The sequence below is a fragment of the Heterocephalus glaber genome, unplaced genomic scaffold, assembly GCF_053883595.1.
Source record: "Heterocephalus glaber isolate CG9 unplaced genomic scaffold, H.glaber_assembly_v1.0 deba00001673, whole genome shotgun sequence".
Taxonomy (NCBI): domain Eukaryota; kingdom Metazoa; phylum Chordata; class Mammalia; order Rodentia; family Bathyergidae; genus Heterocephalus; species Heterocephalus glaber.
In genome coordinates, this window is record NW_028258410.1 from 17,621,738 (window position 1) to 17,648,649 (window position 26,912).

A 26,912-nucleotide genomic window follows, 5' to 3' on the forward strand; every position below is an offset into this window, starting at 1 on the left:
CAGTTCGTTCTGAGGGAACTGAAGCCCAGGCCTTCATCAAGCAGGCTCCTTAAGTTCATCCACAAAGAGGCCCTCCCGACCTCCAAGGACTGAAGGCTCCCCAGCCCCCTGGTGAGTCCTCTCCTGGCATCCAGGTGAAGGGGTGTTGATCTTTGTGTTTGTTCCCAGGGCAACAGCGGCTTGTTCTCGCCGGGGTCCCAGCACCTGGCACACAGTAGGTGGCTAGGGACTGCTGCTTTCAGAGCATCTGCGATTCTTTCTCCCACCCTGGGAAACTGAGTTCAAGGCGTGCAGTGAGGAGCATGCAAAGCCTGCCACAGCTGTGTACCAAAGCCCCTGGAGACAGGAGACTGCAAAAGAGGGAGTACCCCCGCCCCGGAGGAAAGGAAGCGATCAGTGTGCGCTCCCTTAGGGCAAAACTACAAGTGGCAGCAGCTTTCAGGTTCAGGCAGGGCGGCCCGGGACCACCCTCAGGCAGGTGGGAGGCAGCGGCCCCCAAGCGCTCGGCCTGCGGGGACAGCAGGGCCGGCGCGGCGCGGGCTCCTCCCTCCCTCGGGGCTCGGGCAGCCCGGCCGCGCCTCCCCCTCCGCCCGGTGCCGCCCCGCCCCCGCCGGCCCGGCCGCCCTGTCCCCGCCTCCCCGCCCCCTGCGAGGGCTGCAACAGGTGCCTCCCGGAGCAGGAAGCTCGCGCCGCCGCCGCCGCCGCCACCGCTCAGCTCCGGGCGCGTCAGGACCCGCTGCGCCAGGCGCGCCATCCCGGGCCCGGCGTGCGTCCCCACGGGGAACGTGACCCGGCCCCTCGGCTTCCTCCCCGCCCGGAGTCCTTTCGGCACCCCGAGGGAGGCCCGCGGAGCAAGCCACGCCGGTCCTCGGCCCCAGCCCTCCCGCCTCCTCGCGCGCCATGGACGCCCCGGAGCCCAAGTGCGACCCCGACGGCCGGAACGCCCCGGGCCACGAGCCCGCGGGCAGCCCCCAGGACGAGTTCGACTTCTCCATCCTCTTCGACTATGACTATGTGAACCCTTTCGAAGGTCGGTGGGCGGGGGCGCAGGGCCCCTCAGCGGTCCCCAGGCCACCGGGCCACCCTTTCCGGGGCCTGGAGAGGGGACGGGGTGCCCCTACCGAGGCGGGGCCGGGGGCGCTAGGCCCCTCTTGCCGCTTTGGGATCAGTTTCCAGTTACCTGTGACTTCTAAAGAGGGAGGTCCCGGCCCTGCGGCCCCCCGCCTGGAGTGGCCTTCAGAGGCAGTGGAAGTGATTACTGTGCCTGCCTTTGGAGGGAGGAGGCGAGGCGAGCAAAGAGTGGGTCGGCGGAGAGGGTGGATGCACAAAGGGTGTGGATGAGCTCCTTGCCTCCGGCCCCTTAGTGACACAGCTGCCCCTACACCCCGTGAGTGTGGTGTTCGGGGGACTTCGCTGAAACAAACCGAGGAAGAGGCTGCTTGAGTCTCCTGCTCGGGCGGTGTGACGAGGCCGGCCCATTTCCTCTCTGGGTTCTGCTGCTGCGTTCACCACTCAGCCCCAAGGGGACCGAGTGAGCTTTGCTAAGGGATCGACTCACATCCTCGTCATGGATGGGGCGGTTGTAGAGAGCCAGTGTGTGTTTTCAGCTGCCCTCTGGCCCCGGGTGCTGGGGACTTCCCGGGCTGGGCCCAGTGCCCCCGTGTCATTTCTCGTGTTTAACCGAGCATTGGTTAGAGGGAGGCGGGGGAGGTCCTGTGCCCAGCCTCTCTGTATTTTTCTAGTTAGCAGGTTGTCTTGGAAAAACGAAAACCCCAACCAGGCTTCCTGATTTTGACAGCCCAGCAGCTGCCTGGAGCAGGCTCAGGGCCGAGGCTGCTGTCATTTCCAGATGCCTCCGGGCTTGCCTGCATGGGCAGTGGTTCGGAGGAAGGGCTTGTGCTGGCTGCCTGGCGCATGAAGCCTGTCAGAGAGAATAGTGGCTCAGTGTTTCCCCGGAACGCTATGTTAGGAAGCTGAAGGGAGACGTTTTAACCTCCCTTTCCTGAGTGTCCTCCCTGGTCATCTTCGCGAGGGGCCTGCTTTGACTTTGAGCATCACCTTCATTTGGATCCCTGGAGATGGCAATTAGTAACAATTTTGTGTTTTGCCTGGAGATGGAAATAATTACCCAGCAAAAGAGACCCATGTTCTAGAATTGCAATCTGGAGAACATCCTTTGCTTTGAAAAGATACAATTAAGGATCTGCAAACGATCCAGGCTAACATCAGTGGTCTTTCTTCTGTTCATTAAGATTAAAGTCATGTTTTGCAAGGAATTAATACCTGTACCCCTCCCAGGTTCACAATCAGCTTTTATTTGAGGGGTGGGGGTGGAGGGTGAGGATTTCCGGGGAAATCGTTTCCAAAGCCAGGTCTGGTGGGAGGTACTTTTTATAGTTTTTCTTGGCAAATGATGCCTGGTAGCCACCAGATGGGTATCTTAATGACCATGATGAAAGCCCAGGAATATTTTCTTTATAATTTTATTTTTTGGAGCAGTTTCAGATGTATCTTCTGTGGAGATAACACAGAGAGTTCTCATACAACCAGTACCCAATTTCCTTGTATTATTAACATCTTACATTAGTTTGGTACCATACATTTGTTATAACTAATGAACCAAGACAGACACATTATTATTAGCTAGGGTCCATACTTTTTCAGAGACAGAATTTTTTTTTGTCCTTGACATTTCTGAAGGGTACTAGTTAGGTATATTGAGGACTGCCCTTCATTTGGGATTATTTGATATTTTTCTCATGATGGGAATATAGCTATGGGTCTTTGGCAAGAACACAAAGTACAGTGTCCTTCTCGTCCCATGGTATCAAGGGTCCATACTGTCAACATGATTTGTTACTGTGGATGTTGTCCTTGGATTTTTTTGTTTGTTTTGGTACTGGGGATCGAACTCAGGACCTTGTGCTTTTGAGGCAGTCGGTGGAACCTTCCTTGGCTTTTTTTGCCAAGGTCGTATCCAGAGTTAGGGCTAACAGCTCACGTGCATCACCAGGATGCTGTCCTCTGGGGCCATGCCCAGTGGCCAGATGAAGGGCAGCGTTGGCCCTGGGGGAGGTCCACCCTGCAGAAGCATAAAGAGGTGATGTAGAGGTAGAACCAGGCCCATAGTGGGAACATCTCAGATTAGCCTCTCAAAGCCCACCATGTCACTTTTCCTCCTGGGGGCTGACTCTACTGTGCTGCCATCAGAAGCTATTAAAAACATTCTTCTTCTTAGACCTGCTTCTGTATTGGATTGTATTAATAGGCTGCCTAATATTGAAACCTTCTTGCTATAAACTCCTCTTGGTCACTGCATGTTATTTTCTTGTGGTAGTGGCATCTGTTTCATAATGCAATATTTGTGATTTTTTTTTTCAGCAGCATTTGAGTGATGTTGGTCTGTAATGTCCTTTTTTGGTGTGCAGTCTGCTTTGGGTTTCTTTTCTGTGCTCAGGAACAAGTTATGCATCTTTAGGTCACTGGTTTCTAAAGTGGTGACCGAATCCCCAGTGGACCCATTGGGCTCTGATGCTTTCTTGGGGGGCTGTTTCTTGATAGCTTTCTCTGCTGTGTCTGTTACACTTTCTATTTCTACTGGAGTCAGTTTGGGTAACCCTGTATCTTTCTAAGAGATTATCTATTTCATCTATCTTGGTTTTCACATTTATTTGCCTAGGGATGCACAAAAAGCACACTTTTTTTTTTTTTTCTAGCAGAAGGGTCAGCTACATACATGGTGACAGAGTAGGGACACAGCTGTGGAGGTCCTGGCTGGCTTTGGCCCCACCATGGGAAAGGGAAATGGGCTGCCGTCAGCAGACAGCTCACAGATTCAGTTCCCCTGTGCACACTTGGAATGCAATGAATTCTTAATTCCTAATCCTCCCAACCTGTAATACCTTGGAAGAGACAGGTGGATCCTGGGAACCCCTGGTCACCGCCAGAAGTGCCACGTCACCTAGGTGCTGTGCTGGAGACAGACATGTTGAGGGGTTCTCACTTTGGGTTTGCCACAGCAGGTCTGGTGCATCCCTTTCTTGATTCCTGGTAAGCTAAAGCATATGGCACCAGCTCTGTCCTTTCCGAAGGGCAAACAGACTCCTCCTGATCATAGTCTCTTCCTGTGGTCCGTAGACTGTTGAGGTCTCAGCCCTTTGAGAAGTCCATGAAAGCCACAGATGCTACACACTCACACATGTGTGCATATGCACACACTCTAAGGGAGTGCACACCATGTGTGTGCATGTGGCACATACGCACCTCTCCCCTGTACACTGCTGCCCACTGCATCTTATGTCCTTTCCATGGGAGTTGGCAGACCCTTCTGTGGCCAGCTCCCTAATGCTGCTGCACAGCAGTGTAGGAACACCTGCTCCCCACCCATTCTTTCAGCACACAGTGAATGCTGGTTTTGTGTCAGGCCCTGTGGGTGTGGAGATAAATGAGATGTGGTCCCTGCCCTTGCCTGGCCCCCAGGCCAAAATGGGACAAAACCTGTTAAACAGATAGGGACAAATGAGGTACTGTGATACAGTAACTTTTTTTTTGGTGCTTACTAAAAATAGGGCTCCACATTAAGTGACCAGGTTCGCTGAACACGTGGGACATTCAGAGACATCTGAGTCGAGTTAGGAACAGGCCTTAATGAGCCTGCTTTGGACAAATAACGTCGCCAGGTGCAGCTGAAGAGGTGAAATTCAGGCTAGAATTGAGCAGGGCCTTGTCAGGGAGGCACAGGAAGTGGGGATAAAGTTGCTCCAATCATTCTTCACTATGGAACCGTGTCACTCTAGCTGGCAGACGAAAGGCCCTCTGCCCTTTTGGTGGCCTTAGATTTGACGGAGAGTTGAGCCTCTTAACCTTAAAGCAGTGTCATTCGGATGGGTTCCCAAGGTTCTCTAGCTCTATAAAGTGGTGGAGTAATAAATGTGCAAAATGTATTGACAGCCGGTGACGCTTAATCCTGACCTTGTGTTAGAATCTGCTGGGTTGTGCCCGGACCCTTGAAGTCAGGCTCTGGACGGAGAGGCCTGTGTCTGTAAGTGGCCGGGCAAGCCTGGAGCCTGGGCACTTGGGGTCCTGAGTCCCTGTCCCTAACACTACAGCTCACAGCCAGAAGGCACCCTCGCCGAAGCAGCAGGATGCCTGCAGTGTCTCATGTGCCCCATGTACCGTAGCATGTATGCACGTTTGCCGCTTACATATGATACATATGATATGTGTGCAATTTTTTTTTGGTACTGGGGATTGAACTCGTGTCCTTGCGTGGCAGGCGGCGGCACCACTGAGCTAAATCCCTGGCCCAATATGTATGTAATTTTAAATTGTGCATATGTTACTCTCCTGGTGGGGTGCTACTCGTAGAACTTCCTGCAAAAGTAGAAATAAAAAAGCACAGGACCGATGTGAGAACTGTAGTGCCTTATCTTTCTTCCTCCATTTCAGTGGATGGTCCTGCATACTTTCTGGGGTGCCTGCATCCCTGTTCCCTCCAATCCTAGAGGCTGTAGACTCAGCAAGTCAGAGCATCAGGTCTAAAGTCAGAAAATCCTGGCTTGAGATTCTGCTGTAGTTGCTTTCCACCTGGTGGCCTGGCCTAAGCAAAAGTGCCTGACATATAGCAAGCATGTGATTAATGGGTGCCGAATAAATGCATGCAAGTGGCATAATTCCTTATTAGTGGTACACTGGAGGACACGTGATTTTTGTGTTCTCATCTGTGAAATGGGCGGGCAGTGGAAATGGGCCCCAGCTGGAGCAGGTGTGAGGGTTCAGTGAGGTGATGTAATTCACGTGCAAGCAGGTTGTGAACACGGGATGTCAGTGGCTGTGGTTGTGGGCTCTGAGAAGTCTAGCTTCCCTGAATTGTCCAGGGCCCTGGCCCTTGGAGGAGAATCTCTGCCTTGGGCCTTGGTGAATCCTGTACCTTCAAAGCAGGTGGGCCAGGAAATGACAGGAGAACAGAGTGGCTGCTGGGCTTGAATAGGCACTGCAGCAAGTCCTCTATCTCAGATGCCTGTTCAGCTCTCACTTTAAGGACTGTTGTCCCTTCCAGCCTCAGCCCGAAGTTGGCTGGGTGCAGAATCTTCCTCAGTTGTCCAGATCCCATCACTGCCTTGCTCAGTGAGCAGGCCCTCTCTTCAAAGTGTTTTACCCTGGCCCCCCAGGCCCGCCTCAGCCAGAGCCAGGAAGGAATAGCCCTGAAGATGCAACATCACGGTACAGTGTGGCTTCCTCCTGACAAGGGACTTCCTCCCTCCCCACACAGGAAACAGTCTCAGGCGCACAGAGTTTGGCCAAGATTGCTTCCCTGAGCTGGGCAAGCTCAGCTTTTTCGCTGATATTTTTGAAACTGAGCTCAGGGAATAAAGCAAGACCTTAACCCTGGGACTCTTCCAGGATGGGCCAGGAGCTGTGTGCTTCCCTATTTGGAGCAGAGCCTGGTGCAAGTTCCTCAGAGCAGGGGAACTACCTTTGACTTTTTCCCAAATATGCAAAAGTAGAGATAATGGTACAGTATAATTAACTCCCACGGTTCCACCCATTCGTTGGCTGCAAAGGCAGTCTTGTTCTATATCTCTGATCCCAACCTATGCTCCCCACCTTCACTCATTTACTTTAATACAATTGCAGATGTCATAATATTTTATTAATAAACAGATTACTAGGTATATCTCAAAGATAAGGACTCTTGAGAAAAACACAGCTGTCCCTTGGAATCTTCAGGGGATTGGTTCCAGCTCACTCATCCTCAGAGGCTCTTGTTCTTTATATAAAATGCAGTAGCATTTGCATGGACCCCATGCACATTCTCCTGTGCATCTTAAATGATTTCTAGATTACTTAAAATATCTAATACAATGCAAATGCTGTATGTAGTTGTTATACCATGTTGCTTACAGAATAATGATGAGAAGAAATGTCTGTAGATGTTCCCTGCACTTTTTTTCCCTGAATATTTCTGAGCAGGTTGTTTTCCTGCTTGTCTTTTCAGAGCTGCTTTGTTTGAACCAAGATCTAAACATCATCCTTACTTTGTAACTGCTTGACATGACCATTGCTCCTTTTATTCTAGGAGAAGAATCTTCATCCCACTGTTTTATTGCCGTTTGTTGACACAAGGTCTTATTTCCTTGTGCCAGTTGCATCCCTGTGATTTAACTTATTCCTCTGTCTCCCGTTTTTTTTTCTGCAGACAAACATTTAGTTGTAAAGTCTGGTGTCTTGGCCCTTTAATGGTTTTGTTGTTGTTTTCCTTTTACAAAAGCCATGTACCAAAGGCAGACTAAGTTACAAGCAGAATGGGTGGAGTCCCTTTCCCTGAGTTGGCATCTGGGACCCTCCCACTTTCTAATCTGAGGTTTTGGGAAAGAGCCCTTTTTTCAGCTGGCCCTGTTTTAGTTAATGAAATGCTTTTCTCCAAGCCAGCCCTTCCCATGTGAATTTTAATTGAGCTATGCCTGGGTGAGTTTTCAGAAGGCAAGAAAGTGGCCTGCAAAGCTCAGGATTTATGAAGGCCCTTATCAAAACAGACCTGCTTGGGCATGCCTGCAAAAGCGGGAATGTTGAGGGGGGCGGTTAAGTCGGAAAGACCAGAAACAGTTATTTTAAAGACTAAGGAAGGGAGCTGTTTACCTGCGTTTTCCTAAGGAGCTGGGCTACAGATGCGAAATCTGCAACTGGTGAGGTCACCTCTGCTGCCGTGGAGTAGCAGGAATGTCTTAATGACCAGGGGCTGGCAGGCCGCTGATTAGTTTGCTTACCTCCGGGAACATGGCACCAAAATGAAAGCTCTTGGGAGAAGGTATAAATAAAGAATCTGCCAGTCAATAAGGTCTTAATTTTAAATCTCTGTCCCCGGCCAAGGGTTATGTGGGCCCCTGTCTCCAAGGGGAAGTTTCCACTTGCATTTTCAGTTGGCTGAAAGGCAGATGGAAATCTGCTTTTCAGGCTGTGCCTGGGAGTGGGGACCTGAGGGATACAGGTCCTGGTGGGGCCGGAGTGAGGGTTGGGACTGTGAACCTCGCTGTTTAGGTGATGGCGCTGACCCCCGGCCCCGTCCCTTCCTGCAGGCCTTCCAAGGAGCGGGTAGGCTTGGCCGTGGCGAGCCCTGTTTCTGCAGGGAGATGATCTGGAGTCTATTTCTGGCCAATTCCTCCGGCCAGATCTCTCCTTCTCCATTTGGTGAGGAAGCCATCCTGCATCCTGCTCTCTCTCTCTGGTGCACTGCACTCTCCCATTGCAGACTTCTCTAAATCACAAGCATGAGCTCCCAGCTTCTTTAACAATGGAGGGCGATGGCAAGGTGGTCGGATGAAGAAATTGTGGTGCATTCATATGCTGTAGAACTACTCCTGGCAATGAAAAAGAAATGACTTTCTCGGTGTGGGTAAAGCTCAGCCTTCACGTTGAGTGGAAGAAGTGAGGGATGCCCGTTCAGTGTGGTTTTGTCTGGGTGGTGTTCGAGACCAGTCAGGCCCTGTGTACGGCAAGAGGCCCAGGCCTATGGTGTCCCTTGAGTAAGTTACTGCTTAGGTGGGGTCCTGGGGGGCCCCGGGGATGAGGCAGGGATGGCGCATATCTCGAATGCACGAATGTATGTAAAAAACACAAGATGTCAGTTCAGTGTTTGGATTGATCCCTCAATTTGATCCCAGCTTTGCCCCTGACTGTTTTGGGGACCTTGAAGGTTTCTTTGCACTCAAGCCTCAGTTTCCCCTTCTGTAACACAGAAGTGTTGGGAACACTTGGCTCCCAGGTTGTCAGGTGCAGAGGGAGACGGGAGAAGACGTGAAGGCTCCTGGTGCAGCTGGCATCGGCCATCCGAATGACTGCATCCAGGGGAGTCTCTGGAGGCAGCAGGCTTCTGAAATGGCTTTAAACCAGCTGGAGCCTGTTCCTTCCATCCAGATTGGAGGTTGGAGATGAGACCTGGGCCCTGACAGCCTCATCCGAAAGATGACTTCGAGGCCTGCAGGTTGCAGTTTCCGTACATCTCTCCAAGCAGGATGTGTGGACGTGTGGGCACCTTGCCAGCCGCCAGTCTGTAAGGCTTGTTGCTGGTGGATTGTCCCTGTCAGCCTGTGTCTCGGGCATCTGGCCTTGTGGCTGTCTGCCTGGGAAGCGCTGCCGAGCCCTCCTCTCAGCCGTCTGGGGAGGGCAGACAGCTGCCTTCGCTGGGTCAAGGTCAGCAAAGACTGTAGCGTTCAAGGTGGCTTTTCTCAGTGGTTCCACATTGACGAGACAGGACGATCAACGTCCTGCCTGCCCATTCTGGCATTTGTAGACCCGGTGGACCTGGATGGAATTTCGCGACTTTTGGGGCCCACGTCTGTGTGCCACCTCTGAACGGAGGGTGTGACAACCTGGCTCTCCCTCTTATTCATACACATGACTCACTGATGGGGAAGCCAGTTACTGCTCTGTGTGCATGGCGGTAGGAGCAGTAGGGACTTGGGGGCTCTGGGGAGCATTTGCTGAGTGTCACATTTGTGGCCCGAAGGCAGTCGGCATTTGAAAGCAGTTCTTTCCTGTATTTGTGCAAGGTGCAAGTCAGCCAGATGGGAAATCCATCTGCTGTTCCGCTGCCTTTCGGGATTCTTGCAGCCCTGATGTGCAGACAGCTAGGAGCACCACTCAGGCAGGGGGCAGGATTCTTCCCTCTGCCTCCCCCCTTTCTTCTGGCTGCAGGTCTGCAGTGCCAGGCTGTGGCATCCTAAGTACTGCCATGGCGACAGACTGTGATGTCTCAGAGCCAGGGCCAGGGACTCACCAGCTCAGGGTGTGAGCTGAGTGAGCTGTCGGTCGGGGCCTGCTGGGCAGGGATTGTGGGGCTCTGTGGCCCTGATGTCAGCCTAAGGGGCATCTCATCTCCACGCCATACCCTGGCTCCTTTCTTCCAAGTCATTCAAGCCTGAAAGCTCCATTTAACATTACCTCTGTACCAAAGAAAGCACAGGGCCCTCATGTAGCTTGCCTAGCAGGATTTCTGTTTTGAGTCTATTTTGCCTCCTGAAAATCCCACCACCTGTACTTCTAGGCTGAGAGGATGCTCCCGTGCTGTTCCTTCTTTTTTTTTTTGTACCAGGGATCGCACTCAGGACCTTGTGCTTGCCAGGCAGGTGCTGTGCTGCCGAGCTATATTTCCAGCCCCCTTACTGTTCCTTTATTTGGAAGCTATGTGTTGGCTGATGCAGGTCCCTGAATGGCTGCTTCATACTTGGCTTGCAGGGCAGGCACTCAGGGGGCAATGTGTGGCCTGAGGGTGATTTTTAAATAACCTTTGACTCATTCCTGGGCCAAGGACAGGGCTGTGAACATTCCAGAAGAAAGAGTCAGTGACTCCCGCTGTCGGGGGCTGCTACCTCCTGGGGGATGATGGGGGTCCGGTGCAGTTTCTGTTCTGGGGGAAGACTCATTTCTCAGTGTTGGGGTGAAGTTGTCACCACCCAGAAAGTAGCCTCCTTCATGAGAAGCGGCCTAGAGTAGTGCTTAGGGGTGGAGTGGAGGGCCAGGCTGCCTGAGACTGAATCCCGGCTCTGCCACTTGGCATCTGTGTGACCTTCGGCAAGTTGCTTATCCTGTCTGAGCCACATTTGTGGAACGAGGAGACTGCATTACCTGCTTCACAGGATTCTTGTTGACGAAGCTTGGTAATATATGTTAGGTGCATATATATCACGGCTCTTGGTATGAAATAGCAAATGGCATCCATGCGTTGGCTGTTACCGCTTCTGGTGTGGCTCACTGAGTCACTAGTACCTTAGTGGTAGCCTGCAGTCGGGGGCACAGCCTGGGGGACAGAGAGGGTGCTGAGAGGGTGTTGGAGGACATCCTCCCCTCCCCTCACTCTCCCGAGCTCAGCAGAATCGGTGATGGAAAGGAGAATTCCTGAACTGCTGACCAACCCATTTTATTTTTATAACAATTTCTTCCTTTTAAAAAAAAATGCTTTTGATAGGGTTGGGAGCTGGTAGGTGTCGTGCTTTCAAGTCATTAACAGTGACTGTAGCAGGCAAAGGGTAGAATTTTCACTTAAAAGATCCTTCTTTCCATAATAATAATAAAAATCTAGGGGCCCCCGTGTATGGAGTATTTATTCTGTGGAGTTTGGTAAGATGAGGTAGATGTCAGCATTCCATGTCACCCACCAGGATGTGGAGTGTCCCCAGGTCCTACAGCAGCAGGGAAGGGTGGAGCTCGCGTCCCCCGATGCTGTGCTACCCTCTGTGATACTCAAGGCCTGGTGTGCAGACCTCTTGTGGGGGGGGGGTGGCTCCCCAGCAATCTTGATTTGCAGCTTTGGGGAGTGGCCAGAGGGCTCCCCAGACATTCACAGGTGCCTAGAGTTGGGGAAGCACCCAGGAGCCTGAGGGCAGGGGTTCACCTGTCCTCCAGGCTGATGGTCGCAGTCTCCCTTCAGAACTGGCTTGGGGACAAGACCGGGGGCTGTGGCCCTTGGCTGAGGACGATGTGCCTTGCAGGAGACACCTGCCGTTGCCTGGAGGCAGCTCTGATTGCCACAGTGGGCGAGGAGCAGGGGGTGCCAGTGCTCCCCTGCCAGTGGGTAGAGGACAGGGATGCTGCTGAACCCCCACAAGCCCCCACTAGAGTATCCTCCACCTGGCATGCCAGTTGTCCAGGGGTGCAGAATGCCTGACCAAGGCCTGGTGCCCTGGGCCTGCTAGGTTCCAGCTGGGGGACTCAGGCAAGTGAATCCACCCCTTTGTGAGGCCCCTACAAGGAGATGCACATCGGATCTGCAGGCAGGCTCCAGCTGGCACTCTGAGGGTCCGGGAGCAGAAAGGAGCTGCTGATCCAGCTGGGGAGTCGGGGAACTTCCAGGACAAGGTGGCACGAGTTAGGAAAAGGGAAGTCAGGAGCGACGGAAGGCAGTTGTGAGCAAGAGAGGCTCAGAGGACTTGGAGCAGCCACGTCTGACTTCCCTGTAATGGCTTCCGGCCTCTCCTTCCTTAGGGACACTGTCTCCCCTGGCAGGTGGCCCCCTGTGGGCACACGGCACATGGTGGCAGCGGTCTTTCTCAGAGTGCTGTTTTCTCTCTGAAGTAGTCAGTGATGTCTCAGTGATGTGCTGCCTGGCCTGAGATACCCCACCCCACCCCACTTGTTGTCCCTCCTCTACCTCCAGGGCTTCACACAGGTCCACTTTGTAAGCTCAGAAATGTGAGCATCTTGACGGGAGTGGCGGAAACAAGGGTGCTTCACATGTGACAAAAATCATTAAACTCTACCCTCAACATCTGCGTAAGTTCAACCACAGTAGGAGACGGAAGCCAGGTGTCGTGTTGCCCGCCTGTGATCGCAGCACTCTGGGAGGCTGAGGCAGGAGAATCACAAGCTCAAGGCCAGCTGGGGCAACTTAGTGAAGTAGCAAGACCTTGTCTCAAGAAAAAAAATAAAAAAAGGGCTGGGGATGTAGCTCAGTGCTAAGGCCCTGGGTGTAACACCCTGTACAAAAACCAACCAAACGAAAGAACTTAAGGGGGAGGCAGCGGAGACTCAGCCTTGGACTCTCACTGCTTGAGTTTAGTAACTTTTCTTTTCATTATATTTTTGCCCTGCCTTCTGTTTGTGGAGGTGATACTGATTTTCCATTTGCGTGCCTGGTGTAAAGGTTCCTTTTAAATTAAAAGAATTAATATGTGAATGAATTTAAAGAGAAATACTGAATAATATTTACTGGTGGTTCAGGGTAGAGCAGAGATCATGAAAGTGGTAAGAAAAGCAAGATTTTTTGGATCCTTCTTGAGAAAATTTGGTGCTTCTGAGATGTGCCCAGCTTCTGCCTGTGCTTCGGCCCCTGCAGTGGCTGCAGCTGTGAGCCAGGGGGGCGGAAGTAGCAGGGAATCTCAGCCACTTAAGAACAATTTTAATTCTGTGCCGTTTGTGAAATTTGCTGTCAAATACCCAGAGGACCGAGAAATCAGTGATCATTAATTACCTTCTTAGTCCCTGCTAGCTGTTAAACATTCCCAGGCATGGAGAGAGGAAGGAGAAACAGAAAAGAAAAACTGCCATGAGGACTAATTAAAGCCAGTGTGAATGCTGCAGTACTTGGAAGCTGGCAGCGAGGTGGGGCTCGAGGAGGGGCCTGGGTGGCTGTTTCCCGGCAGCCTTTCTGCGATGCCCACCTCGCCTGAAGGGTATTTCTGATCAGCTGCCCTGGGGGTTTCCTGATACGCCTGGCATTTTTGCTCAGAAACTTTTGGTGCTTGCAGGGCAGTGAATTCTCAAAATATTGCCAGATGTGGATTGGATGCCAGTTTTCCCCCAGATTGAAAATCCATGCTCTGCTCCCTGCCGGGAGGGTGTGTGCTGCACACGTGAGTGAGTTCAAGGGCAAGTCCGAACTGGCCACGCTTCACAGGAACTGCAGGCCCCGCACAATCCCGCTACAAAAAGCAAAGGTGTCAGAGCCAAGAGCAACCCAGAGACAGATTTGGTTTTGCACCGTTCTGTTATAAATGAGAAGGTGGAGGCCCAGAGTGGGTGGGGACTTTTCCAGAGTCACACAGCTAGTCAGAGGCAGGGCAGGACTCAGTTCTCAACTTCCTGCTTCATAAACCAGGGTTTCGTTATCATACATATGTTCTGCCCGCCCCCCAATGCAATTTAAAAATGTTTGGAGAATTTCTTTTCTCTACATAATACAGAAGTCAGTTTCCTTTCTGCCACTCTGCTGTCCCCTGCATACTCAGGTTGCCTTGCTGGAGGAAGTCACTTGTCTGTGACCAGCAGCGAAGCCTACGCATCCATCTGCTGTATGTGTGCCCAAGTGCACACATGCACACCCCCTTCTATGCCAGATGTGCTGCCCATTTGTAGGCAGGACCCAGCCAGGTGCCAGGGATATTTACTAATTGTTGAGGGAGAGGCAGTCAATGAATAGATAACAGCCCAGTTACTTACTTGGAATTTGGGAGAAGTACAGGAAACAGCCAGGAAACCCTGAGAGTACTGAGAACTTAAGGGCATGAGTGGTTGTAGTCATATAGAAAGGGGGGGTGCTGGCAGGAACTGTTAAGGCAGAGGACACAGCAAGTGCAAAGGTCCTGAGGTACATGTTTTCCCCAAACTCTAATTTTGACTGGAGTCCAAGGAGAGAGGGAGGTAGGGAGGTGAGAGGAGAGGTGAGGTTGGCGGGCACAGGCCTTGGCCAGGCTGGCTTAATGGCAGTCATTTATCTTTACCCTAAGCCGTGGGACACTGTTGGGGGCTCTCACCTGGATGGGGGCTCCAGCCAGTCCCCCTGAGATCAGCATAGCCAAGTTGGAGTGCCTAGAGTGCCCAGAAAGGGCACAAGGAGGTTGAGGATGGCCCGAGTGTCTACCCAGGGGCCCCAAGGCAGGAGACCACCATGCAGTTTCCCAAAGAGGTCTTGCTCCTGGCCCTGGACACGATCCCTGCATTTATTCACTCTTGGGCACTCAGCAAATGTTTATGGAGGGCCCGCAAGCGACAGGTGCTTGGCAGACAATGCAGAGCCACAGTGGTGAGGAGCCAGGCTGGCCCGTGTCACTGTCACTGATGGAGAAGGCAGAGGTGGGGAGCCCTGAGGTGGAACAGGCTGAGGAGAGACCTTCCCCCTGCTGACAGCACAGGATTTCCCAAGTAGCCCTGTGCATCTGGTGCAGTGCAGGATCCAGTGAGGGACACAGGTCCGAAAGATGGGGCATCGTCAGAGAGGGCCAGGCTTGGGAATGAAATAACAGTGTGAGCTGGGGGATGGCAGTGTCTTAGGTGACTGACACAGAATCTGGAACAACACCCCGCGGCACGTGTGTGTTTTCCAGGTGGCAGCAGAAGCCTGGGGTGGATGCCATGATTAAAGAACTTAGATAATTCCACTTCCACTGGCTTTAAGGCTCAGAGCTTAGAAGACCCTGCAGCACTGATCCTGCTTTGGGGGTCCACAGGATTTCTGAGCCTGCTAATTCCATGTCTTGGTTAATCTTTTCCCCTCCTGGGGCCTCATCTGTAAAATGACCATATGACACAGGCTTGGTTCTGAATTCAGGTGCTTCTTGTACTTGGGTGGGAACATGTAGGGTTCAGATTTGGTGCTCCGTGGGACACCACAGCCCGCACCGTCCCCCTCTGCATCCTGCGGCCACATCATACACGTAGAATGACAAGAGGGATCTAGATAGTACTTTTCAAACAGTGGGGCATGACCCGCTGCTGGGACAGGAAGTCGTTTAATGGGTTGTGACCAGCAGTGACATAAAATAACCCCAGGCAGCAGGGAGGTGGGAGGCATCACAGGATGTAGCAGGGTAAGTATGTTCTCAGCTGTAGGAGTGTGGGATGGCATGAACCAGGTTGTGACATAGCGAGTTTCTGCTGAGGGTCTTTAGCCTCTCACCAATGCAGCACCCCTGGGATCCTCTGGACACCTTTGCTCCTCTCTGACCTTTGTCTTGAAGGAGTTTGGGGTAAAGCAGCCTCACTTTCCCCTGGGTGAGGGCCTGAGGCTCTAGTTTGGGATTTGTCCTGGTGGGGATTAAAAAAATAAATGGCAGGAGAGAAAAACCCAGCCTGTGATTGCTGTGCGTGGGAGTTCTGTTTTGGAGGCTTAAAAGACCCCTCCTTCCCCTTCTCTTTCCAGAAGAACCGAATGCACATAAGGTCGCCAGCCCACCCTCTGGACTCGCATACCCTGATGATGTCCCGGACTGTGGCCTCCAGCCATACAGCCCCCTCGCCAGTCTCTCTGGCGAGCCCCCCGGCCGGTTCGGAGAGCCGGATAGGCTAGGGCCCCAGAACTTTCTGAGCCCGGCCAAGCCAGCAGGGGCCTCGGGCCTGAGCCCTCGGATCGAGATCACTCCATCCCACGAACTGATCCAGGCAGGGGTGCCCCTCCGCATGAGAGACGCTGGCCTCCTGCTGGAGCAGCCGGCCCTGGCCGGGGTGGCTGCCAGCCCGAGGTTCACGCTGCCTGTGCCCGGCTTCGAGGGCTACCGCGAGCCGCTTTGCTTGAGCCCCGCTAGCAGCGGCTCCTCTGCCAGCTTCATTTCCGACACCTTCTCCCCCTACACCTCGCCCTGCGTCTCGCCCAACAACGGCGGCGGGCCAGATGACCTGTGTCCTCAGTTTCAAAACATCCCTGCTCATTATTCCCCCAGAACCTCGCCAATAATGTCACCTCGCACCAGTCTCGCCGAGGACAGCTGCCTGGGCCGCCACTCGCCCGTGCCCCGTCCGGCCTCCCGCTCCTCGTCACCTGGTGCCAAGCGGAGGCATTCGTGCGCAGAGGCCTTGGTTGCCCCGCTGCCCGGAGCCTCACCGCAGCGCTCCCGGAGCCCCTCGCCACAGCCCTCCTCCCACGTGGCCCCCAGGGACGACGGCGCCCCGGCTGGGTACCCCCCCACAGCGGGCTCGGCCGTCCTCATGGATGCCCTGAACAGCCTCGCCACCGACTCGCCTTGTGGGATCCCCCCCAAGGTGTGGAAGACCAGCCCAGACCCATCGCCCGTGTCTGCGGCCCCAGCCAAAGCCGGCCTGCCCCGCCACATCTACCCCGCGGTGGAGTTCTTGGGGCCATGCGAGCAGGAGGACAGGAGAAACTCGGCTCCAGAGTCCATCTTGCTGGTGCCGCCGACTTGGCCCAAGCAGCTGGTGCCTGCTATTCCCATCTGCAGGTGAGTGGGGCTTTGAAACTCATCTACCCCGGGAGATAGTTTTCTGGTTAGCATGGAATTTAGAACTGGGTGGACTGATGGAAGTCCAAGCGTTGCCACTTGCTGGTTGTGAGATCCTGAGAGGGAATTTAAACTAGCAAGTGCTGGATAGATGGATGCAGCCAAATAACTGCTCAGACGGCACTGCTTGTGCCAGTTTTTTTTATAGGTACTAGGAAGACAGTAGTGAACTCAACAGACACAAATTTCTGTCTTTTGGGAGCTGACATTCCAGCCAGCACACAGCAAGCCTTAGTATGCAAAGTCTACCCCCTTATAAGAAGAATTGGCATTTGTTGGCATCTGCTGTATGCTGAGGTACTGCGCTCAGTGATATGGAGGCCTTAAAAAATAAAATGCCTACGTCTGAATCCCCAAGGAGCTGTGATCTTGGTGGGTTTAAGAGATGCATATAGATAGCAGCGTACAGGCTTTGAGATTGCTGAGGATTAGATTTGAGCCTTGCTGTGCTCTCACTGCCTATATGATACTGGGCATCTCTGATGCTGACCTTCTGATGCTGTGCCTGTGGCAGACATTGCTAATCAATTAAGACTCTCACTGAGCACCTTGTTGATGCTGCACCTAGAGCAGACATCACTAATCAATCAAGACCTCTCATTTTTACTGAGCACCTTTCTGTCCTTGTTTCATTCCCTGCTACAAGGCAGGGTAATAATCGTACCTGCCTTATAGCAATTTTCCCCAAGGATTAGGTTAAATGACATTCTTGGCATAGAGTCTGCATAAAGTAAGAGTCAGAAAAGGAATGGCTGCTATTATAGGGGAACCTAATTCTTAGAGAAGTGCTTCCTCGTTGATAGGCCTTGTGTTAGGAGATTGAGCTTATAGTATCCTTTACGGACGTGATGATGGGATCAAGAACTACCAACATTTAGCATAATGGTAGTGACATTAGAGCCACTAACGTTGAAGGATGCTTGCTATGTGGCAGCACAGTTTTAAGTGCTCTGTATGTGTCATCTCACTTAATTCTCACCTCAACCCCGATTAGTATTATTTAGCATCATTTTTTTGTTTTCATTTAGATGATAAGGAATAGGAAGTGGCCAGGCCAAGGGCAGATATTGTTCTATCTGCTCTATTGGATGAAGAGCTGGAAGGCGTATGGTATCATTATTAGCCCTGTGGTTCTCATTGTTTTTTGCTTTAGTAAATGGAAGTACAACCCTTCAGACAAAATATTGAGTTGAGGGCCAGGGATTAAGCTCAGTGGTTCAGCCGCCCACCTCACAAGCGCAAGGTCCTGAGTTTGATCCCTGGTACCAAAAATAAAAATTGAGTTGAATGCCATAATGGATAAAGGTAGAGCAGTTTTGATTGATGCTGGAGTGAGGATGGCATGGGTGCTGCTCACTGGGCTTTGCACCTTCCCCCACCAGACCAAAACAGATGGAAGGGAGCATCCAATCTAGTGTTCCTCTAATGCAGGTTCTAGAACTCCAGGGCCACTATAGGTTATTCGGTGTTAAGTTTCTGGGTTAAACACAGATACATAGGTCGCCTAGTGCAGGCCTTCTTTGAGTCTTTAATCGCCATGGATGGGCTGTGATTTCAAAGACCATTTGGCACTAGAGTTCTGAGTTCTGGGACTGACATTTCACAGAGCCACCGTAGGAAATGCTGACCAAGGCCAACTCCTGGTACAGACTAAGAATTTGGGCTCAGATGTGAAGTGACAAGCCTAAAATCACCAGCTAGTTGGTGGCCACATTGGGAAGTAGAATCTGGGATTCCTGCCTTTTAGTTCTTTCTACTAGAGATCAGCCTTGAAACTATGATGTTATCTGGTGATTTAGAGTGAGGAGATGAATTGGTATGAAATATGGTTATAATAAACCTGAGACTTTGTTAAACCTTCTCCTCTCTGTTCTTCTGCTTGATCTGAGAGGCACTGAGTGTTAGAGTCCTTTAGTCCCTACTGGTGCCAATCTGTGCCAACCAATCCAATATTTGCAAACATTTCCTATATTGGGGGAGACCTCACAGTGACATGTGTTCCTTGAGGGCAGTTGAGGACAACTGGAGTAGGACTGGAATCGAAGTGCAGGACTTCAGCCTGGCTCCTATGGTCTAATTCTTAAAACTGTATTTCTGGGTCAAATACCTGCTTCAGAACCAAACAAGATTATAAGCTAGAACTTGGTGATATCTCAGTAAATCTACACACTAATTTCGGGGATCCAACTCCGGACCTTGTGCTTACTAGGCAGGCGCTGTGCCACTGACCTACATCCCCAGCCCAACACTGACATTTTTTGATACTTCAAAAGATTATCAGTTCGGGGTTGAAGTGGGGTTTTTTTTGCCTTATTTTGTGAATTTAAAAGTTCCAATTCACATACGTGATAGAAATAGGAGTATTTAACATGCATGTCACGTCGGCTGCGGGCAGAAACTCAGAGGCCTCTTGGCATTGTCACCAAGGTGGAAGGGAAGGTACTTTAACACCCTCAGGCCGGGGATTTAGCTCAGTGGTTCCGGCGCCAGGTCCTGAGTTTGATCCCCGGTACCAAAAAAATAAAAAAACACCCTGAAACTGCAGGGTGGTGGAGGCACTGGAGTCAGTGTGCTTGGAGGGCAGGGATGGGGGCTCTTGCACAGGGAGGGTACAATTTTCAGTGGGATTATGCTGTATGCTTAAGCCTGACTCTGGAGATGAGGGAGGTACTGCGCCCTACCTCTGCCAACTCTGTCCCTCGATGATAGGACTGGGATGGGACTGGCTTCACTGCCCATGCTTCACTCAGTCCAGCTGACAGTGCCAGCTTCTTACAGCTCTAAGGTAAGTGGGAATGAATACTCCGATTGGGTTAATGACTTCTGCCATTGTGAAGAACCAGGGCAGAGTGCCACAAATCCAGGCATATTCAACTTCAGAGCTCTTGTGGATATTCAGGCCTTATGTGCAATAAAGCTACTCATCCATTCATTCACCTACGTATCCATCGCCCCATCTATGCATCTAGCATCCACCCACCCACCGAATCTTCACTCAGGAATAGTTCTAGAGCGAGTCCATAAGTGAGATTTTCTTGGACTTATTAAAATAAATGAGCAAATTAAGAGGCACCATGGAGTTGTGAGTGATGTCCTGGACTTGGATTCAAGAGACCAAAGTTGAAGCTTTGACTGTCTTGCTCCGTTTTCTTGGGAAATATCTTCATGTTCTGTGAGGCAAGGAGGAGCCGAGGCAAATTCTCCAGACCTTGGTCTAGCTCCTCCGCACTGTAGTCCTAGCCACATGACAAGCGCCTGTTGTATGCTACGCAGTGTTGAGTATGTATAAGAAAATAGAACTTAAGCATCTCCTCAAAGATCTCACAGACGGATGCGAGGGTATATATTTCTGATACCATAGCCAAGGTAGAGAGTTTATAGAAAATAGCTTGACACATAGACTATATTACAGGAAAAATAGTATAGTTAGTATATATTGAGCACTTTTGTGCTAAACTCTTTATGATCTCAGTATTTCCATTTCATAATGGAGGAAACTAAGACCTAGGGAGTTAAAGGCATTTGCTCAAAGTTACCCAGGTAGTGGGGGTAGAGTTGGGACTTGAACTTGAGTGTGTAACTCTAGTTATGTTACTGACATTGACTCTTCGTTTACTGTTAGGAGGTCTGAGTGGTTTGACTCATCCATGCCCAAACTAGAGACCTCTATATGGGTAGATGACCCATCGTTTATTGAGCCAGTTAGTAAGGACTGTGGCTGTGAATGACCTCTCCCCCGAATACGCTTCTAGATGAGATAATAAAAAATAGATAAAAGAGCTGTAATAAGTTTCAGATGCCATCTGGTCTATTTGCCATGTGGTTACAAGAAACTATGAATAAGAAAGATGAAGCTCTTGCTTAAAGTCCCACAGCAAGTGAGGGACACATATTTCGCCAGATTGCCACTAAGTAGTCCTTGTCCCACATTAACCCTCTGGAAAAGGAAAGCATCCTTGCCAATGGGTATTTTGAGGGATAGGGGTCCTGTTCTTTACAATTCCCAGAGGAGGCAATGACTGCAACTAGTAGCATGCTGCAACTGACATATAATGAAATTAGCTGCATACATTGAGAAGCTAGTCTTCATTTCTTCAGGATGAAAGAGAAAGCAAAGGATGTCTACCTTGAGAAGAGCCCTGCCTGTCATGCCCGATCAATACAAAGCTCCTCAACATCCAACATTTTGTTCATATACCACTGGACACAATTTCCAGAAAAGGGGCTGTTTACATTTATTGTACATAAATGGCTGACTGCTTCTGGTTTATCGTACACGTGACCAGCTCATTTTCTTCCTCAGCATCCCAGTGACTGCGTCCCTCCCTCCACTTGAGTGGCCACTCTCCAATCAGTCAGGCTCCTATGAGCTGCGGATCGAGGTGCAGCCCAAGCCACATCACCGGGCCCACTATGAGACAGAGGGCAGCCGAGGGGCTGTCAAAGCTCCAACGGGAGGCCACCCTGTGGTGCAGGTATGACCTGATTCTCCTCCTCTGGTGTTTTGTGTCCATCACTAGGTGGTTCATTTCTGAGCTGCTGCTTGTAGCATGGAAGGCTGAGGTGTGTGTCTGAGCCTCCGACTCCTCTGAGGGATGAGGCATTTTGAGGTTGGGTTAGTGTCAGAAGCTCACCTGGCTATCAGAAGCCCGAGAAGAAAGTTTTTTTGAGCTAGATAAGGACAAAATGATTTTCACAGGCAAGATCCTTCCCTGTTCTTTCTGATTATGAAATGGCTAGCACTTTGCAGAGATTTGTGTGGTGACAGGTGGTTTCTAAAGCCATCATCTTAAGTTTCAGATAACAGTCCATCACGGAAAAACAAGACTCTTGGAAAATACAGGAAAATAAGAAAAATTAAACTGGAATATAATCAAATTATCAAAAATAACTGTTATTAGTATTTTGATATATTACCTGTTATCTTTTTTCTTTTTCTTTTTTTTTGGTACCGGGGATCGAACTCAGGTCCTTGTGCTTTTGGGGCAGGCGGCAGAACCACTGAGCTAAATCCCCGACCCTGTTATCTTTTTTCTAGTCACGAGCATAGCTCTCTAACTGTATATTTATATACTTGGTACTATAATGAACATGTAGTTTGAACTCTGATTTTGAAAAACTTTATAATCGTGAGCACTTTCTTGTTTTTTCTTAATCAGTATTCTTTGTGGCTTTTGATGTAACTTGAGAAGTATTTTTTCCAAATAAGTAGAGAAAAAAAAAAAAGAAAGAAAACCAAATAATTAGAGAAGTATACTTTTTTCTCCAAAATAGAGTGAAATATTATTTGTAATTGTATAGTCTGGTTAACCAGGAGCTACTTACTGGTGCCCACCTACAAGCTCAATCAACCAGAATCTCCAGTATATTTATATTAATGTAACGTGTGTGTGTGCGTGTGTGTGCGTGTGTGTGTGTGTGTGTGTGTGTGTGTGTGTGTGTGTGTGTGTGTCTACCTCAAAGTGTAGTATTCTGTGATACAAAGCTTAATCCGCAGTGTGCACCAGAACTGCTAGGAGCAGATTCTTGGGCACTCTGAAGAATAAAGTCCAAACAAACAACTCCAAGCGCCCAAATCTGCACAAGGGCTTTGGTGTGTACCCCTGGTTAAGGACTTGTAGGGTAATATTAAGAACTTACGAATCCTGGAAATTGCTTTTTCTAAATCTGACACTGCAGCAATGTTAGGATCTGTTTCTATTCATTGATTTTTTTTTTTTTATGACTATGAGTCACATCTTCTCTTTCTTTGTCTATCTAGTAGTTATTGACTCTGGCGTTGTGATAATAATTTATCTTGAATGTTGTACAGACTCTGGATTTTGTTATCTTTCCTTAAAGGCAGCCTAGTGACTGGCTGATCTCCTTGAACTTGTGCAGGGTGCATTTTATATTTTATTTTGTGAAGGTGGATTTGTGGAGAACCCAAGTCATTTCTAACTATGGAGCTCCACCTTTAAGTTCCTTTCTGTGTGGATCCAGTTGAGGAATGGCTATGGGCCCTGCCTGGCAGGACTGGAGGAGCTTTGCCCTAAGGCACATGCTTATTCGGAAGGCCTGGCTTTGTGGACCCTTGGTGGGGAGGTCTCCACACTGGTAGGCTGGAGCTCCAGTCTGCTAGCCCTGCTCCACCTCTAGTGCCCCGTCCACCCTGTAGCAGGTCTCTCTGGTAAGCCTTGTGGTCTCTCCCTGGACTGACACTGTCCGACCCTCAGCCAAGGCTTCGAGGGCTCCGGAGCAGCGTCCTCCCCTCTGTTGACTTGTCTGTGGATTGCAGCTGCTTCTGCAGCCTGGGAAGCTGTACTCTGCCTGTCAGCTCAGCGGGACCCCTACGCTCTGCTCCCACCCCAGCCCTGCATGTGGTTGGGGAGACCATCCATCCCCAGGCAGCGGGCCCGGGTGAACATGCACTTCCTCCTCTCAGGGCTAGCAGCCTGATGCTGTGTGCTGTGTAGGGCCTGACATCAGCGGCATCATGGACTTTTGTCCTGTTTTGGTGGGAGGGCTGGTCTGTTACCACTTTCTTTGCAGCCTTTGACAAATACTTTTTGCCCAAGAAAGTCTTTGTATCATTACTGATCCAATCTGACCTGTTTTAGGAGGGGATTTCCTGGGCTGCAAGTTGCTGGGAGACTGTTGGAGTCAAAGCATTGGGACGTAACGGAGAAACTCATTCAGAGCAGATTAGAACAGTGTATATGGGAGGGTGTAAGATATTGTACAAAACCACGGTAGAAGACTGAGCTCAGGCATACCTGACGTGGGGAGTCAGGGCCCACTTGTCTTTGCCTGCTTAGTTTAGCCATTCAGTTCATTCTGCAGGTGTTTGTTCAGAGCATACTGTGTTTATGCTGTGTACTGTGGTGCTGAAATACCAGGAGGAATCAGAAGTTTCTTTCAAGGAACTCCTAGTGGGGAGAGAAGTTGATTAATCATGCAAGTGGGAGAATTATAAGCTGTGGCAGGTGGGATGAAGGATAGCTGTGAGGAGCTTTGGACATGTAAAACTGAAGAGTTAATGCAAATAGGCGAAGGGCATCAGCTAAGATTTCTATTGAGCATTTACTATGGACCAGGCCCAGTGCTAGGTTCTAAGATATCACAAGAACAGAACAGCCAGAAAGTCTCACCCTTGTGATCCCATGTTTTATCAAGAACCTAATAAACACGTAGCATTTATTGCGGGGGGGGGGCTGTTTCCAGTGCTTAACTCGTGGTAACTGATTTAATCCTCACAAGAGTGGTAAGAAGCAGTAATGGTTAGATCAAGGTGAGGATGCAAAACTGTTCATGGTCCTGGTTGTTCAGTGCTGGAGCCAGGCTTTGCACCAGGAGCTCTACTTCCTACACGGCTTTTCCCACACCTCTGTGGATGGCACTCCCTCCCTCCTCACTGGTGCAGAGAAAGTGATGTAGAAGATGCCCCCATGTCCCAGCTGCCACCCTCTCCCCCATGTTTATGTACTGTCCCGGTTCAAGCCCAGTCACCAGCTCTTTGGAGCCACTGCTGCTTTTCGGGATCCGCTGGCCCTGGCTGGGGAGAGTCACCAGGCCACGTGAGAAATGAGGCTTGGTGGAGCAGCACAGAAATAGAAGCAGATGTGGAGATAGCGGTCAGGAGAAGCAAGAGCTGAAGTACAGAGCAGGGCTCTTCCAGAATGCAGCCCGGCAGGTGCCAGCAGGGGCTTTGCACCCTTGTGGGGGCCAGTGGGGGCCGGGCCCAGGGAGTTCCAGAGAAGGGAATGGGCTGGACAACGGTCCAAAGGATGCCTCCCAGCTAGGCCTGAAGGACCCAGAAGGACCCAATCCTCCCCTGGCCTGCAGCTTTGAAAACCCAATCAATGTATGCTTTAACAATTTGTAGTCAAGAGATGCAAAGTCAAAAGATGCAAAATCATTTCATAGGCTGTTCTCTTCAAAATGAAAGATGCTAATCCCTGATTTTTAGTGTAGGAAGTTGGTTTGAAAAAACAGAAAGAAACCTCTGAGCTGGAGGTGGTGATGCATGTCCATAATCGCAGCACTATGGGAGGCTGAGGCCAGAGGTTTGCAAATTTGAGCCCAGCCTGGACAACTTAGGGAGGGCCTGTCTCAAAACAAGGAATAGAAAAGAGCTAGGATGTAGCTTAGTTCAGAGGCCCTGGGTTCAAACGCTGCCAGTACCACAAGAGAAAGAAAAAAGAGCCGTCTTTGAAAAGTGAGAGAGGGCCCTGTGGTGATCGCTGCTTAAGTGGGTGAACAGCCCCATCCAAAATGGGGGGGCTGCCCTTGTCGCTTCCCAGTGGGCAGTGCAGCCACTCTTCCAGTGTCTCCATGGCGCTACATTTGAGTCTGTCTGGCACTACGGCTTCTTCCCCTCGCTGCTGCTCTGTCCCCGCCCCTCTTTTATATTTGCCACATTACAGAATTTCAGTTTTTTGCATGGCTGGTGGTTTTAGGCTCCTCCTTATACAAGGAGACGAGTAGGAGACTGCTTTATTCACTCTCCTTAAAGGTAAAAGTAAGACGTGTACATGTGTGCCAGGCTTGGCTGGACTTTTTTTGGATTCTGTTCTTTTCTGAATATCACTTGGTCTTGGAAGAAAATTTGTTCCAAAACCCTAAATGCTTTCGGATCTCCTGACTCAGGCCTCTGGCTGGGGTTTTGTGGAGGACCTGCGCGTGGCCGGCACTTTGCTAGGTGCGAGAATGTCAGGCTGCTGCCGTGACAGTCCTCCGGGCTGCCCGACGAGACGCTGGACATGGAGGCGACGTTACGGCTGATTAGGGAGTCGTCCAGTGGATCCATAAGTCAGGGCAGTTACCCAACAAAATCAGTCATGCCAGGAAGTGGTGCTTGGAAGATTTACTGTAGAGGGAGGGTCTTGCCAAGGAGGCGGCTTGCCACTGAGGCCAGTAGATGGAGCCAGCAGAGATGGATAGTGCCTTCTCTGTCTCTGTCTCTTGTATCCTATATATGGGTGGTAGAGGGAGAGGGTTCAGTGCAGGGAGCACAGCACATGCAAAGGCCCTGAGGCAGGGGCCGGTGTCTCTGGAGTTTAGCTCAGAGGTGATGTTTGGCAGGGCCAGGGTATGGAGGCCTCAAAAGCCAAGGAGAGGGGCTCCAGTGTTATTCCAGCCTGGGGGGAAAGGAGGGATGGCTTTTGGATAGAAGAGGAGCATGAGTTGGTTTAAGCCAGACTTCCCTCTGTAAACGGCTTGGAGGAGTTAGGGATGAAGTAGGGAGTTTGTGGGGCTGTGTCAGTGTCAAGAGAAGATGAGGGCGGTGAGGACTAGAGGGTAGCAGTGCAGGGGAAGGGATGGGCTCTTGCTGTGGCCCGCAGGGCTCGATGTGGGAGGAGAGGGGTGGGTGGGTCACCTGTGGGGTGACCCAGCACTTGGGGTGATGATGAGCTCATTCTGGGCGTGGAATACCATCCTCCTGCCCCCAGTTACTTCCCACACGCTGAGCAGCAGCCTGCTGCTCCTGGAAGCAGGGAGTGAGAAGAGAGCCACGGAGGAGAGTGGGTAGCAGCTCTCGGACTGACGAGCTCGAGGGGCAGCTCGGAGTCTGAATATTTATGTGAAATTTCTGATTTCTAAGTTCTGCCACTGAATGAGACTTTGGGGGTAAATAGGGTTCAAGGTAAATGTCCTCAAGTGCCTGTCCTTGGCAGTAAGTAAGAAATGTGCTACCTGCAGCTTTCATTAGGGAAGGAGGTGACAAAGAAGTTGTATTTGTGTGGTTTCTAAGAATTGTCCAGTTAGAGGATTGTACTCCTGCAGCCAGATCTGGGGAGCCAATCCTAGAAAGCTCGAAATCCCAGAGATGGAACAAGTCCGGGATCCTTTGGAGGAGCCTGGAAACTTGCATCCACCAGCCTGACTCGCGTGTAGCTGTCACACCAGAAGGGACCACTTAACTCAGCCCAGATAGCCACATGCCTTTTGGGGAGCCCTGCATCCTGCCTGGGTTGTACTTTGGGCAGGGTGAAGCAGACCACACTTCATTCAAAGCAGCGTGGCTGAGAGGGACTTCGAGTGTTTCCGTAGCTCCCAGGGGGCGGCTTGTATAACGGCACTGTCACGGAGTCTTTTCCTGGCCGCTTCCTCATCTGTGTCCATGTTCCACACAGAGGCTCCTGAGGGGGAGCCCTTGCTGTATTCCTCACCTGAATTTGCTGGGGCTCTGCCACTCGCCGGGACATG

The 26,912-nt window shown here is 50.9% G+C and overlaps 1 protein-coding gene across 2 annotated transcripts in view; it reads left to right on the forward strand.

The window, feature by feature from the left end:
• Nucleotides 1-680: 680 nt before the first annotated feature.
• Nucleotides 681-26,912, forward strand: part of Nfatc2 (nuclear factor of activated T cells 2) — a 117,867-nt gene continuing 91,635 nt past the window's right edge. For both annotated transcript variants that reach the window (XM_013077178.3, XM_004858043.3), the window contains exons 1-3: nucleotides 681-1,030; nucleotides 15,632-16,664; nucleotides 21,028-21,199. In XM_013077178.3, coding sequence (XP_012932632.1) covers nucleotides 901-1,030; nucleotides 15,632-16,664; nucleotides 21,028-21,199 — 1,335 coding nt within the window. In that variant the 5' untranslated portion in view covers nucleotides 681-900. The remainder of the gene's footprint in view (nucleotides 1,031-15,631; nucleotides 16,665-21,027; nucleotides 21,200-26,912) is intronic.